The following is a 15,990-nucleotide window of genomic DNA, read 5'->3' on the forward strand; positions in this document are numbered from 1 at the left end:
TTATACTGGATTAGACTCAATTACGGAGCTCTGCCTCGTCAGCTCGACTTGAAGTAGCTTTCCTTTTTTGTCACTATCTTGGTGTGATTTTTAAAATGATTTTTGGCTCTTAAAAACTGAGAGCAAACTGAGGGTTGATGGGGGGAGGGTGGGTGAAGGGTATCGAGGAGGGCACCTGTTGGGATGAGCACTGGGTGTTGTATAGAAACCAATTTGACAATAAATTTCATATTTAAAAAAATAAAATGATTTTTATTTCCCATTTTAAGAAATTTTCAGGACTTCTAAACTGAAAGTGAAAATGCCACAAATGTAGTTGAGCTACACCCATTCTAAGTCAACACATGGAGAGAATTTTGACCACGTTGGCTTTGGAAGGGGATGTAAAATTGAGCGACATGCACCCAGATCGCATCCCGTGCAAATCCACACAATGTGTGCCAAAAGATGTCTTGAAACATCTCTTGGCAAAAATCGTAACCCGTTATGCTTCAGAGTTGTATCATAAAGACTGTTTCTTCAGCAACTGGGGTCTAAAAAGTGTAACCTCTGCGGTTTCCTTAAAATAATACACAAGATCAACTGTTTCCTTTGCTGCTGGAGTGTTATTTTTATATATATATTCGTACAAATTATTCAGACGGAGATTCTGTGGGAAAGTTAACTCACGAAGTAGCTAGCTGGTAGAGATACACCGCGTGACAGGCCGTCTGCTCAGCGACGGGGAGGGAGAATGTTTGGAAAAGCGTCCATATGTAAATAAACGGGGCACTGTGCCGGGTGTAAGGTTCTCATGTTCTACAGAATGGTAGTGCGCATTAGCACGTGTAGGCTTGTCCCAGGGGTGGCTTTGGAGGCTTGACCCAGGCTGGGGTAGGACGACTGAGTTCTATTTGAACCTGGAGGGTGGTAAACATGACTAGTGGTGAAAGTTGAACTGTGCTTGTGAGCAAAAGGATCAGATCTAAACGCAGAAGTGTGCAGGTGGGACCGGACAGGGTGGGCACCTGGAGCCCAATAGGATCCTGCGTCTGAAGCAAAACAGCAGAGGAAGTGGTGCAACGGAATCAGTAGTGAACTGCGTGCATATGCATCCTCCGTCTCATACTTTGTGGGAGCAAACGAGCAACCAAAGCTGAACGAGCAACCACCGTCCTTTCAGAATTCCCAGGGAGAGGCAGCTGCAGACCATGGGCAGGCAAGTGACAGGGGCATTGGGTCTGGAGGAACCCGAGACCAACACTGAGCAAGCAGAGCGTGCATTTCCAGGGGAGCAGCCAAGCCTGGGTCCTGCGAGGGAGGGGCTTGAGCCTATCGCGGTGGAAAGAGGCTTTGAGCCGCCAGTTTCAAAAGATGCTCTCCTAAGTCTTAACGTTATTAACCTTTCCTCCCCCAAATGTCTGCCTTTTCGTAGCATTGAACAGACAACGGAGGTCTTGTTGTGTCTGTCACCTGGAGAAGCTGCTGACCTGAAGGAAGGAATCAATTTCTTGAGAAATAAGAAGACCGGCAAAGATTTCATTCTGTACAAGAATAAGAATCGCGTGAGGGCGTGCAAGAACGTGTGCAAGCATCAAGGAGGCCTGTTCATAAAAGACATCGAGGATTTAGACGGAAGGTACCGAGGGTTCTGTGCCTTCTCACGGGTGGCCCCTCTCCCGGTGAGACTTGGGCAGGGAGGGGTGCGCTCACTGAGAAATTTTGAACAACTCCGTCAACAGATTACGTCCCCGAGTAAATTCATAATCTTCGTGTGTGCTCACTTAGGCCATCTCTCCGATCTCGAGAGTTTATGATCTCTACTTAGGTTTCCTCTCTCTCGGGGGAACTCTCCGATTCCTCTCTGGCTTGGTAAAAGCTTCCAGTCCTTGTGCGAGGGAGTGTTTGGGCGCGTGTTTGCCTGGAAGTGGGTGTGTTGGTCGGTGGGCTTTTCCAGACCCTGCCTGAGAGCGGACAGAATCCCCCTTCACTCCCCGCCAGGCTCCTTGTAACTAATAAACAAAAAAGACGGCGTCCCAACTCTCCCTGCCTGGAACTGTGACTCTTCTGGGCCCTTCCCAGAACTCACGCTGGTGTTCCCGGCCCCGCGATGAAAGCTTCACCTTAAACTTGTGCCTCCCAGACACAGGAGCGGTGCCAGAAGAGGGTGGTTTTGTTTTGTTTCCTGTGGCTGCCGGAGAGCTAACAGCTGTGCCTGGTGGAGCTAGGGGGAGTTCTGAGCGGGGGCAATGTGTTATCATCAGCCAGCTTCTCGACTCCAGCAGTGCCTGAGAGAGAGACCCGCCTTCAAGCTCTGCTCCAGCCCAACCTGCCCTGTGTGGTTTTAGTCGTTCCCATAGCGGGCGTTCTGCTCCCACCGTGCTGTCAGTCATTTGTGACCAGCGTGCTCAGAGGGAGCTGGGCGGCTGTTGAGAAGCTCCCTCGGTGACCGGGTGGAAGACCACCGCCAGGGGTGGGACTAGGATGTTCTCGCGCTTGCAGATGCGTTTGCTTGTGAACGGTTAGTTTCAGGGCCCAGCCTACATACTATTAGAATTTTACATCTTAGAAAGACCACTGTCGGACCTGTGGCTTGATGGGCTCCTCCGATAAAGTCGCTAGCTTGGGAAAATTAAAATACAGGGCACCCTCTTAAATTTGCCTTGCAGATAAACAACGAGTACATTTTTAGTACAAACACGTCCGTGTACTGCACGGAACGTACTTTCACGGACAGCTGTGCCCTGGAGAACCTCTTGATAATTTGCTGCCAGCCCAATCTTGACTCCCTGCCCTTTGCCCACGGGGTGCAGTTAGGAGGCCCTGAGACAGGGGTGGTCCTGTCCCGAATGGACTTTTGACAGCGCTCACGGCTGTCCGGGTCCTCTGATGGTTCGGAGACTTGCTTGTCTTCTCTTGTGGTCTCTGCTGATCCCTTTCACACGGTGCCCACCTAACCAGTCATTTAAGGAAGTGTTGCGGCTTGGTGGTTGAGGGCAGAGTCTTTCCCATGGCCCGATTCAGAAGCCCCACCGCTTAGCAGCTCAGTGACCTGGACCAGTTTCTTAGCCCGTCTGGGCCTCCGTTCTCCCCTCCCAGTTCCGCCCCTGTCCTGTCAACGGGTCTCCTCCACACGGGGAGCCAAAATCTCTCACCGTTACTCCCAGACGCAGCTCCCCGAGCATTTCTTTGCTGAAACCGAATCCCCGGAGTTAACTTCTGCACTGCCCTCCCTCACCCTCCTCTCCCCATCTGGCCGCCCCGTTCAGGTTCTCCTCCAGCCATTCCCCCCCGAAGACTCTCTTTCTTCCAGGATCCGGTCAAGAACGGTGACCTGCCTCTCCTCCCCTCCCCACTCAGCCATTTTGTCTTCTTCAGCCACAACCCAGGTCAGCAACTCCTTGAAGCTGTGCTTCTTGGATCTCGAGTCCAACGGTTTCTCACAATCTCTCCTGCATGTGAAGCTGGTGTTGCCTTCTGCCCGCCCACCTCCGCATGAGGATTTATGTTCCTTCTCCGATGGCCCAGGATGCTGAGGAGCTAATTTGGAACGTTTTCTCTTAGTTTTCAGAGAGCTGTTGTTGGCTACTTGCTGATGATTAAAGGAGATGGCACAAAAGAGTCCTCTGTAAACCAAAGTGTGGAGCATGCTTTATGCCTTCTTCGTAGAAAAGAATATTTTAAAAGTCTAGATATAACGAAGCTTGAAAAAAAAAATCAGCAGAGTTCCCTTATATGTCAAATACGCATTTTTAGGGGCCCCAGGGTGGCTCAGTCGGTTGAGTGTCTGACTTCGGCTCAAGTCATGTTCTCACGGTTGGTGGGTTCGGGCCCCTCATCGGGCTCTGTGCTGACAGCTCGGAGCCTGGAGCCTGCTTGGGATATTGTGTCTCCCTCTCTGCCCCTCCCCCACTCATTCTCTCTCTGTCTCTCTGTCTCTCAAAAATAAACAAACATTAAAAAATGTAAAAAAATTCATAAAACACATTTTTAGTTTACAACCTCTCATGTTTCTGGTCTGAGACATATTTGGTTTTGTTTTTAAATTCTTCAACTGTCCAAGGAAAAGACTTCGCTGCAAACACTAGCAAAATAAAGAGGAAAAAGTTGAACTGTTTGTGTCCCATCCCCAACCCCCACACACCTTTCAACGCTCCGGTAAGAATGGAAAGAAAAAATCAGTACACATCCTGTTTTTGTTACAGTCTGATTCTCCTTCGGGAGTAGGGCTACCAAAGTGAGCAAATGAAAGTACATAAATCTTAGTTAAATTTGAATTACAGATCAGCAAAAGATTTTCAGCATATCTCAAATACTGTGTTTGATGTAGATATATTTTTTAAATGTTCTCTATTTATCTGATATTCATATTAACTGGGGGCATTGTTCTATCTGGCAACCAGGCCCTGAAATTTTGAGCTATAAGGAAATCCTTCCTCTTCGAAACATGAACACTTTAGCTGAAGTTTGGTTTGGTACACTGTGGCAGAGGTCAAGTGTTGTCGATCAGAAACATATATTTACTACTAGGTTCTTTCCTTGTGTTGGCTCCCATTTGGATCTTCTCCAGCGAACCATCCCTGAAGACCACTTTATTCTCTTGGTTCTGTTGATCTGTCTAGACACGTGTCATCTTAGGACATGGAACTTAACGTCACTATTCATTTATTCATTTATTTTTTTTAGCTTCATTTTTTAAAAATCACCTACTGAGGATGATTACATATTTCCTTGGGTAGTGAGTATTCATCTATTAGTGATTTTCCTTTATATAGTTGGTGCTCAAGCCCCTCATTTAATTTGATCGCCAAGTAATGCACTTAAGCTTAGTGAGATTAATTATCATTTTACCATTTCGCAAACCTCAGTACAGTGTCTTTTCCACGTAGGTCTGTCAGATGCACAAAGCACAACTGGAGGTTGGATGTGAGCACCATGAAATACGTCAATCCCCCAGGCAGCTTCTGTCAAGACGAACTAGGTAAATGGCATCAGGGATGAGAAATATATTCTGCTGTGATCGTTACTGGCGTCCTTTTTTGTCAGCTTGTGTCTCTACTCTCACTTGAAGCTTTGGTAAGACGGGTGAGAGAGCGCCAGGTCCAACGAGAGGACATTTCCATGAGATGGTGCCTAGGACAAGACTGTGACCAGCTAGGGTCGGGGGTGGGGGGCTATGACAGGTCTTTTGGAGGCCGTGTTTGTGAAGATACACAAGATAGATGTTCGTGCACGTGACACTCCGAACGATGATGATGAAACCTCACCTTTTGGTCTGGGAAAGAAAGTACTTCAAACCCCACGGCTCTTTCTGGCACCGATAAGAGGCTGCAGTGTGTGTGCGACTCTCAGTACACCCCCCTTCTGCTTTCTGCTTCCCCTTCTGGAGCAGAAGGGCTTGTCTAAATATGAGTCACAAGGGCTTCGGTGGACTCATAAATCCGTTTCTGTTCTTACTTACTAAGCTGGGTTTTAACAGTAGAAACGTTACATGTTAGACTGTTTCAGAATGACTGCTGCAGGAATAACGGATAGTTGTGATCGGGTGGGGAGATCACAGAAAGCTTCATGCTCCCTCCTGTGTCATCAGTTTTGGCCTTGCCTGTTAGCCCCCCATGCGCGCATGCTCACACATGCACACGCACACACACACACACACACACACACACACACAGGGTCTGGCACCTGTTAGCTCCCCATGTGTGCATGCTCACACACACACGCACAGACACACATGCAGTCTGGTGTTCATACAGACCCTTCCTAGACCTTCATCGCCTGCTTAAATTATGCCCCCATTCCTCTGAACCCTAAAACAAGGAACCCCCTTGAAGCGGGTGTCCACACTTGCTGTCTGCCCCTCCCCTTCCCACTGTGGTGGAGCTGCGGCCCCACCACAGCATGGACACGGCTCCTATCTAGGTCACCAGCCCCTTCCATGTTGCTCAATTCACTGGTCACTCCGTTGTCACGGTACCCAAAGCCAGCGGCATAGAGCCCAGTGGCACGGTCTTTTTCCTCCTATCTGGGGAGCAGCGGTTTCTGCATTCTTTCCTATGTGCTACCTTACAGCTCTGTGGGTCACAGGGGCAGCACACGTCTCGGTGGCTAACACTACAGTGTCAGCAGAGCTGTGTCCCTTTCTGGAAGCTCTGGGGAAGGATCCGTGTCCTTGCCTTTTCTAGCTTCTAGAGGCCCTCTTTGCCCGTCGTCAGAGCCTTGCATCTCTGTGGCTTATTTCTATAGTCACATCTCCCTCTGACTCTTCTGCCTCCTGCTTACAGGTTTTAGGATCCTTGGGATATATTGGGCACACCCAGATAATTCAGGATATTCTCCCTAGTTTAGGGTCAGCTGATTAGCAACCTTAATCTTGTTGGCAACTTTAATTCCCTTTTGCCATAGAAAACCTAATTTACCCATCATTCCTGGGCATTAGAATGTGGGCATGTTTGGAGGCCATAGTGCTGTCCTGGTCCGGGTTGTCAGCTCCCACCTAGAATCCTTAGTTCTACAACCTTCCAAGTCTCGTTTGCTGTACTATCCCTTAAGGAGGAGGAGGAGGAGGAGGAGGAGGAGGAGTTAGAAGAGGCTTCCAAGGGGGCCTCTGAGGAAACCACCCAGAAAGGGGGCATTTTGAAGAAATACTGGAGGACCCAAGAATATCTGCCAAGAAAACCGAGAAATCAAACATAGAAGAAAGTACCACATCAAACAAACAAACAAATAAGAAATAAAATTCTGTTGCTTAAGAGGGGATAGCATGCATTGAAATCGTTAAAGAGCCTATTCCTGAACCCAGACACCAGTCACCACTATAAAATGTCTTCAAGGCTTAAACAAAAACAAAAAACGAAACACTCTCCTGATTTTTATTCCGACCACGCTAACTACTTTTCTCAGGCTCCTCTGCTGACTCGTCCCCGGCCAGACTTTTGAATGTTGGAGCGCCCTGGGACTGGCCCTACAGCTCCCTGCCTATAAGCTTCCCCTAAGGGATCCCATCTAATCCCGTGACTCTAGATGCCGTCTTTACTCGGATGAGTCCAAAATCGTTCCCTCCAGATCTGAGCTCCTCCCTGAGCTGGCCACCTGCCCACCCGTATTTCCACACGGACTGGAGGTCGGGATCCCAAGCCAGCACAGCCAGGACAGAACTCTCCACGCCCGCCTCCCGCACAGCCTTCCCCATCTCCATAAATACCCGCCCAGTTGAACAAAGCCCGGAAGTCGCTCTTGACTTTCCTGTTTCCGTAAACTCCCACATCCAGACCGTTAATCGGTTGCTTCTATGCCAGAGCATCTCAGAACCTCTGTATACCGCGTCCCTCTGAGCGCAAGTCTGAGCCCTCTGCCGTGTGGGCGGCCGCTCTGCTTCCTTGCTTGCCTTCTGCTGTCTGTCCATTCTGCTTACAGCACCCGGCCTGATGTCGTGAATATCCAGGTCGATTCACTTCGCTCCCCTGCTCAAAACTCTCCAGACAGCTTCCTCTCACACTTAAGAATGTGAACACCTTTGACCCAGCGATTTCACACCCAAGGCTGTATCCTCAGATACACTGATGTGTAATGTGTATCTTAATCACTGATGTGTTGAAAGCTATGGCTGTAAGAATGTTCATTTACAGTACTTACAAAAAAAAATTGGAAACAACTTAAACGTTAGCAACAATTCTAGTATATCTAAGAGTGATACGAGTGAAAAAACGGAAAGAATAGTACTGATCGTAAAGCAAAATAGGGGTGCGTGCGTGGCTCAGTCAATTGAGTGTCTGATTCAGTTTCAGCTCAGGTCGTGATCCCAGGGATCACGTGGGATCGAGCCCTGCGTCAGGCTCGACGCTGAGCGTGGAGCTTGCTTGGGATTCTGTCTCTGTCTCTCTCTCTCTCTCAATTACAAAAAAAATTTAATTTTTTGAAATGAAAATTCTTTCAAATTTTTTGAAATTAAAACTTTTTTAATTTTTTAAAATAAAAAGATTTAATTTTTTAAAATTCAAAAATTTTTAAATATTTTTTTATAAAGCTGAGTAAAAGGTCATCAACATTACATATAGTAGGACCCAATTATGAAAAAGGACCATGTACCTAAGCGCGTGCCGGCAGTATGGGTGGGGGCTGACTTACCACTGGTTACCTGTGGAGGGAGCTGAGCTGGGGGGCTTCCCACACGTGCCTCCAGACTGGGGGCTTTGAGTATGCTACCTCTATATCCTTTTTAGGCTCAGATTACTGTGACCCTAGCAGATAACATAGAATATCGGGGCCACTCTTGCTCATGTGTCTTAACGAGACCAACTCCAAATCACCTTTGAAAGAGTCTGACCTATATGGCCAGGTTCCCCCACGAGCAGAGGGGTCACTGACTAGGGTACGTACTTCTTTCCATTCACCGCCAACCGGACAGGATGTTGTTCTGGGCAGAGTTGCTGATTGCTTTGACTGGAAATGTTTCCTCCCGTGCCCCTCGAAGGGACGTCTGCACCCCTAACTTCTTTTGCCAGTAAACTCCCCACTCCTGTGTTGACCTGGCCCAGGAGGCCTGCAGATCGCTGTTAGCAGGAACTGGTTACAAGTGCTGTACAAATACTGTGAGGTTAATTTGGCGGAAAACTGATAAACAAAAGTTTGCGCCTGATAAAGTGTTTGCCTAAGTGAAAGAGCAATAGCCCGTTGCCCCTCGTGAGTCCGTAACCACAAATCTAGAGCTGCGTAGGGTCTTATTTCAAACCTCTAACTCTTTTGGACGAGACCTGAGGAGAGACAGGATAGCAAGATGGTTAAGGGTGGAGGCAGTGGGGCCTGACAGCCTGGGTTCAGATCCTGACGCGCAAACACACAGTTAAGTGACTTTGGGCGTATTTTCCGTCTCCTTGTGCTTTAGTTCCCTCAAATGGAGATGATATCAGTGGTAGCTGCTTTCCCGGGTTGTTGTCAGGATTTTCAGGGTGAACATCTGTTGGATTCCCTCGGTACACGGGGCCTAATGTTTTCTCTGTACACGTAGATCTGGGGTAATCTGCACATGTCCGCAGCCGGGGACCGCAGGAGCAGGGAAGCGGGATTTCCCAGCAGCGGGAAGTTGGGTCCACTGGAAAACAGAACGATGATCTGGGAACTAACGTGAGGGCTGATGTCCGCTGCCCGGCGGCTGGCAGGGTAGTGGAGGACTGGAGGGGCGAGCCCCAGGAGGGCTTCTTTCGGAGCCCATATGCAATCTGCCTTTGTGCAAGGGGCAGAGAGACCCTTACAGCACTTGCTTTGGGATCATAGTTAAGAGTTGTAGACTTTTAGTTTCTTCTGTTTCTCTTGGGGGGGGGGGGAAACATTCTGAAGGAGAATCCTTCAGAGTGGGTATCAATGCAGTTTTCTGAGAGACTCTCATAATACTGTGGTATTTTCTACCTGATATTTGCTAATACGTTTTGTTTGTCCAGTGCTGAGCTCTCATTTTAACTCTTCATTCCTTGAAGGTACAGTAATTATCATGATAATCCTGTTATTCATAAGATGTCTTCTCTGTGCCAGGCATAATGCTAGACACATTGGGACCTATGATCTCATTTAATCCCCACAACTGTATGACGGGTGTATCGCATTTGTATTGTACAGATCAGGAAGGAAGCCCACCATGCTGACAGTAAGCAGCAGAGTCAGGATTCCACCATTCTCTTTATTTCATGACACCATCTTCCAGCAATCACACAACCTGGAAATAATAATAAGATGTACCTTTATTATACCACGCACATTTTCATGAACATAGTATAATCATAATGGTGCTCTCAGGCATCCTTTGTGCATTCCTGATTTTATTAAGAAAGCCAGTTGTCTTTCACTATTAAATAAATTGATTATTATTAAGATATTAATAGTCTTTCATTAAATTCTTAAGCAGTATTTTAAAGGTATGAAAATAATAGAGTGGACACCCATGTGCCCAACATCCAGCATAAGACCCAGAACATTACCAACAGAAGACCTGTATATACCTTTCCTTGGTCATATCACATGTACCCCCATCCCCCAGAGGCAATCACTCCTCTGAATTTGGGGTTTCAGCATAGCTGATTTTTTTATGTTTATTTATTTATTTGGACAGAGATAAAGAGTGTGGAAGCAGGGGAGGGGCAGAGAGAGAGGGAAAGAGAGAATCCCAAGCAGGTTCCATGCTGTTGGTGCAGAGACCGATGTGGAGCTTGATCCCACAAGATCCCATGATGCCGTGAGATCATAACCCGAGCCATAATCATAAGTCAGATGCTTAACTGACTGAGCCACCCAGGCACCCCTCAATGTAGCCGTTTTTAATTATTGTATTAGTTAGACTCACAAAAGGAAAACCAGTGCCATCCCCAAATTAGGATAATTTGATGAGAGTGTATTCACAAAGGACTTTCTTTGTAAGTTGTGGATGTGGGAGAAACACAGAGAAAGTGGAGTAACCTAGCACTGATAGCAACCAAGTTATCCATCTTTGGGCCCAAAGGGATGAGGAAGGGAGCAGTTTCCAGAATCTGGAAGAGGAGAGAGTCATAAAGGATTGGCTTGCAAGAGAGGAGCAGCGACCTCTGTCAATGCCCAGAGCTATGTCTGTGGCCACTCATAATTGCAAAGGGGGCATGGGCAATCATGATTTTTACATAGGCATAGCATCACTCCTCAGGAAAATGAGGATGCTAATAGGAAGAAGGAGGGAACAGATTTTGTGCAGACCACCAACAATGTCTGCAACAAAATCACCTTACTGGGAAGGAGCCAGAGGAATAAAAACCCCAACCTCCCTGAGTCCTGTCACTGTCTCATCCTGGGGCTTTGCAGTGGTCAAACTCATCTGGAAGGGGAGACTCTGGGAGCCCTTCCATGTGATCCAAATAAGTCAGCCTCCTGACGTGGAGAGCAGGTGGATGAGGGAGAAGAAAGGTAGAGAAGAGGAGTCTGTAAGGATGAACGGAAGCCGTCTGGTGCATTCATGTTTCTGGTTTCTAAAGTGCTCTGTTAAAAATGAAGAAGCGGGGCGCCTGGGTGGCGCAGTCGGTTAGGCGTCCGACTTCAGCCAGGTCACGATCTCGCAGTCCGGGAGTTCGAGCCCCGCGTCAGGCTCTGGGCTGATGGCTCAGAGCCTGGAGCCTGTTTCCGATTCTGTGTCTCCCTCTCTCTCTGCCCCTCCCCCGTTCATGCTCTGTCTCTCTCTGTCCCAAAAATAAATAAACGTTGAAAAAAAAAATTAAAAAAAAAAAAAAAGAAGCAGCAGCACAGGTGCCTGGGTGGCTCAGTCGGTTGAGGGTCTGACTCTTAAGGTTGGCTCAGGTCATGATCTCACAGTTGTGAGTTCAAGCCCCGCACCGGGCTCCGCACTGATGGTGCAGAGCCTGCTTGGGATTCTCTATCTCCGTCTCCCTCTGCCCCCCACCCCACTCGTTCTCTCTCCCTCTCTCCCTTAAAATAAAAATGAAGAAATAGTAAATTTTATCTTTGGCTTATCTTGAGATAATTCTATATTTAAGGTTCCCAATTTGAGGTGCCACATCTGGGCAGGAGCAGTGTCTAGGTTGAGAGAAAGTTGGGTAGCCTCAAGAGAGTCTTGGGAGACATGCAGTTGAGACCATTAACTAAACAGTTTACTCAACAGGTATTTAAGGAATGCCTGTCGTGAGTCAGGCATTGTTCCTGGCTCGCTACTGATATCGCAGAGAACAAACTCCAGCTCTCGTGGAGTCAATAATCTTGTAGGGGAGGCAGGCCAGAAGCAAACAAGATAAGAGTATGTGCAGTGACGCTAAGGGGTAGGAAGAAAAATAATGAGGGGTAGGGGGTTGGTATCTCTTTGAGATAGAGTGGTCAGAAAGGCTTCTCTGATAAGGTGACGCGTGAGCCCCAACAAAGCCAGGTGTGGGTAGTGCTCATTCTGGGAGAGCCTTCCAGGGAGACCATCTACACAAGACATCAGTCTGTCAGGGGCAGGGAGGGAGACTACCAGTACCTGGCCATAGGATAAAGCTAGGGACATGAGTGAGAAAAACAGACTTTGGGGAGGTAATTCTTTAGGTTTCCAACTTCCTCTTTATTATGGTCACTCGGGATGACCTTGAAAATTGAAGTTTGACAGCGTGTCTAAGTCTTTGTTCACACCCCTGAGGAAAATCCTAAAATGCATCCTTTTTCATTTTATGGGTAATTTTTGCCTCAGTTTTTTCCATAAGCAGTTGTCTTAAAGTGAGTGTAATTAATATTCATTTGGAAGGTGTGGAAAAGATTTCTTTTTTCTATATACTTTGAAGAAAGTGGGGAAAATGCTTGACTTTGAGGAGAGAGCAGTGTCACCATTTCCAAAGGGACCGCATTGGTCTAGGACCTCATTTGCTTTCATTTAGCAATTAATAGACTTGCTACCATTTGTTGGGATGCCTCCGTCCTTGGAGGCAGCTAGGGTTGACAAGGAAAACACTGAAGAATGGAGTAGTCAAGTGAACTTGCTCGAGGTCACCCAGCTATGAAGCTAACAAGTGGGGAGAGTGAGGGTTCCAACCAAACGAGGCCATCTGTCTTCGGAGACCGTGCCCGTCAGCAGTTTGCCACTGGCCTCCGAGACCACGGTGAGGGCCCTCAAATACAGTCCTCCCTTCCTCCAGTGGATTCTCCCCATGTGTCTCACAGTGTGGCCTTTCTAAAATTGAGTTCTGATTTTAATACTCCCTTGCCATAGCGGTTAGGTATTGCTTTCAGCTGTTGGAACAGAAAACCCAAGTCAGAGTGGCCTGGTCACACCGGGGGTTGTTTTTCTTATTCCGCAAGAAGCTGGAAAGCAGACAGTCCTGGGTATCATGGCCGTTTCAGAAGTTTATCAAGGAGCCAAGTTCCTTCTGTCTTCCTACTCTGCCATCCTTAGGATCTGGCTCTTTCCCTCAGCATCCCAAGATGGCTCCTGTTCCCTCAGGGGAAGCAACCAGTTTCCAAACAAGAGAAGGGAAAGACGAAGGGCAACTAGCGTGCTTCCTTTGACTTTGTCCCTCTCTGTCAGGAAAATCAAAGTGTTTCCGGAAGCCCACTTGGGGACTTCTACTCACATCGCCCTGGCCAGAGCTATAGACACCGTATGTAGCACTATGTCGATGGCCACTCATAATTGCAAGGGGCCCTGGGAAATCATGATCTTCAGATGGGCATATCAACACTCCTAAAAAAAAAAATTAGGATGCTAACAGTAAGAAAGAAGGGTGTAGGTCACCGGTAGGGTGTGCCACAATGGCTTAAAATTCGTCATTGACCTCTCATTGCTGCCACGTAATAAAATCCAAATTCCTCCTTAGCATGCTGTCTAGGGTCCTCTGTGATGTACCCTGGCCTTCCTGTCCATCCTGCCTGCCTCAGACACTGTGTTCCTGGGGCATAAACCACCAGTCCCTTTGTGAATATCGAGCTCACCCCTCCTCCACGCCTTTGTGTGTGCTGTTCAGTCACCCCTTTTCCTTCACATAATCCGATTTCTTTTGTCTACACCAAGTACCCAATCTTTCAAGTCTAGCTGGAGCACGATTTCCTATTAGAAATCTGCTTTGAGTCTTAACAACCAGATTAGGTCCTCCCTCTTGCACATTCCCATGGCACCTTGAACTCATCTGTATCATTCATTCATTTAATTGTAATGAAGTTGTTTGTGTGCATCTCTGTGACTCAGCTGAGGTCCCATGAGTCCCTTAAGTGCAATATGAACGAGGCAATGAATTGGCGTTGTCTGTCTCCAGCCCTTGTCTGGGCAGATATTGTTTGACACAAATGACTGTTGTGTCTTGTTTTGATTTCCCTTTGATTTTTGGTACTCTGTGTACCCGGGCCACGCATTTCTATTTGAGCGATTGTTTTGTACATTCGTGTTTGTTGTGAATATGTGTCTCTTCCCTTTTGGTTCCAGTTGTTGAAATGGATGAAGAAAATGGACTTTTACTTCTAGAACTGAATCCTCCCAATCCCTGGGATTCAGAACCCAGATCTCCTGAACATTTGGCTTTTGGAGAAGTGCAGGTAAGGGAACATTAAAATTGTTATGTTCTTAAGAACAAAAATAAAACTAAGATGTCCATTTATGTGTGTGTGTGTATTATATATATATATATATATATATACACATATATATGTATATATATAACATATATATAATAAAACTAAAATATATAAATATGTATATATATATATATATATATATATATATATATATATATATTTACATCCTATATTACCTCAAATATTCTGAGGGAGCTATTTAGGACATGAAATAAAGTTCTTCTGAACTCTTGAGCAAATGTTTTTAGGAACCTCCACAACTTGATAGGAATCGCAAGGAAATATATTCAGAGAAAAACCCAACGAAACAACAACAAAAATCCATGAGCAAACGAAGTTCCAAAGGAGAGTCATGCCAAACTATTGGAGAAAGTTCGGAAGTTACCTCCGACACCAGATTGCTGTCGGATAAGATGGCCAGTTGCATATTTCTGTATTTTTCCCTTTTACGAACCTTCCTGTGTACTCTCCTAGCTTTAAAAGAGAGTTTCCTCCAGAGTAAACACTTTGACAGTTTGGGAGAGGTAATCAAAAATTTGTTTTTCTGGAATATTTGGGAAGCGTGTACTTATTTGAGGGAAAGGGAAACCTGTCAAGAAGTAGGCCCAGTAAAATGGAATGTGATCGCCTGCCTCCCCTCCCGCTCCGCGCTGGCTTTCTACACCTTCTCTCTGCTTCTGGGCGTACTTCCTGTTTGCCGCGGATGTGCCGGACCGTGGGGAAGGACTGAGGAATTGAGCTGGAATCCTCCAGTCAATGCCTGTTTCTCTGTCATTGTTCATAGCTATTCTCAGAAGACCTCGACATCTTGAGTGTGGTAGCAGGTGGTTTGGAAGAGGAATTCTTGCAAGCCACATGGCACGCCACCCACCCACCCAACCTCACCGGAATCATTCATTCCTGTACCTCTCCACAGCCACACTGGCATGTAAATCCCCAAGTGTCTGTCGCGTCAGCTCTAACTGCCTTTCCTCGTAAATTGTGCCCTGAAGGACTCGGCACAGAGGGCAGTCTGCGGCGCTGATTAAAGTGAGCATTTAGGAGCTAATTGAAATAGAGCAAAACTAGGTAGGTCAGTTGCTTTGCCACCTGAAACCAACCGGGAGAGTTTCTATCCTGACGAAGCAGCGACCAGTCACTGCGAGCTGTATTCCATCTGAAGTCTCTTGCTGGGTCCCCCTTGGGTCCTCTGTCCTGATCACGCTCAGGACAGGGTTCTCCGGCCAAGGGGTGTTGGCCAAGCGGCACAGACCTTTCGGCTCCCTGTTGCCGGCCGGGAAGGATCCCGTCACCTGAATCTCCCTGTCTTCCAACAGATCACGTACCTCACCCACGCCTGCATGGACCTCAAGCTGGGAGACAAGAGGATGGTGTTTGACCCCTGGTTAACGGGTCCTGCGTTCGCCCGAGGCTGGTGGCTGCTGCACGAGCCTCCGTCTGATTGGCTGGAGAGGCTGTGCCAGGCAGACCTGATTTACATCAGTCACATGCACTCAGACCACCTGAGGTAATGAAGGGAGCGAGTGCGGCGGGAAAGGCCTGGCGCGGTTTCAGGGGCAATTTTGCAATTTTGCAATTTTGGAGGTAGGTGCAGCTGGGATGAGAAAAAGCGGACTCAGCTCAGCTGAATGCCGACATTGGCGTGGCCCGATTTCAGCAGCGCGTGCACACTTCATACTGCCCGGAGTGAGGAAGGCGCCGCGGTGGGGAGGGGAGGGGGGCGCTGATAACCCTCTCTGCTTCTCACTTCTCCTCTCGGGCCACTTGGTAGAAGTCTGCATCGAAGGATCACCAAAGCTGACTTCCTTTTTCAGTTCAACATTTATAGCAGGAGTCGGCACACATTTTCTGTACGGGCCAGAGTGTCGATGGTTTCGGCCGTACGAGCCGTGTGGTCACGGTCGCATCTGCTCACCTCTGTGGCTGTGGCTGTGGTTCCAATGAAATCCT

At 47.5% G+C, this 15,990-nt stretch overlaps 1 protein-coding gene across 7 annotated transcripts in view; it reads left to right on the top strand.

Moving 5' to 3' along the window:
* Positions 1–15,990, top strand: part of LOC112853426 (cytidine monophosphate-N-acetylneuraminic acid hydroxylase) — a 126,868-nt gene that overhangs the window by 67,947 nt on the left and 42,931 nt on the right. For all 7 annotated transcript variants that reach the window (XR_015250973.1, XM_086706102.1, XM_025916962.2 and 4 more), the window contains 4 exons: positions 1,415–1,618; positions 4,869–4,960; positions 13,892–14,001; positions 15,357–15,547. Coding sequence is in view for 6 of the 7 variants with exons in the window: in XM_086706102.1 (XP_086562228.1) it covers positions 1,415–1,618; positions 4,869–4,960; positions 13,892–14,001; positions 15,357–15,547 (597 nt within the window). In the remaining variant the exon portion in view is untranslated. The remainder of the gene's footprint in view (positions 1–1,414; positions 1,619–4,868; positions 4,961–13,891; positions 14,002–15,356; positions 15,548–15,990) is intronic.

Source organism: Puma concolor, chromosome B2 (assembly GCF_028749965.1).
Source record: "Puma concolor isolate L17-30 chromosome B2, mPumCon1.1.hap2, whole genome shotgun sequence".
NCBI classification, from domain to species: domain Eukaryota; kingdom Metazoa; phylum Chordata; class Mammalia; order Carnivora; family Felidae; genus Puma; species Puma concolor.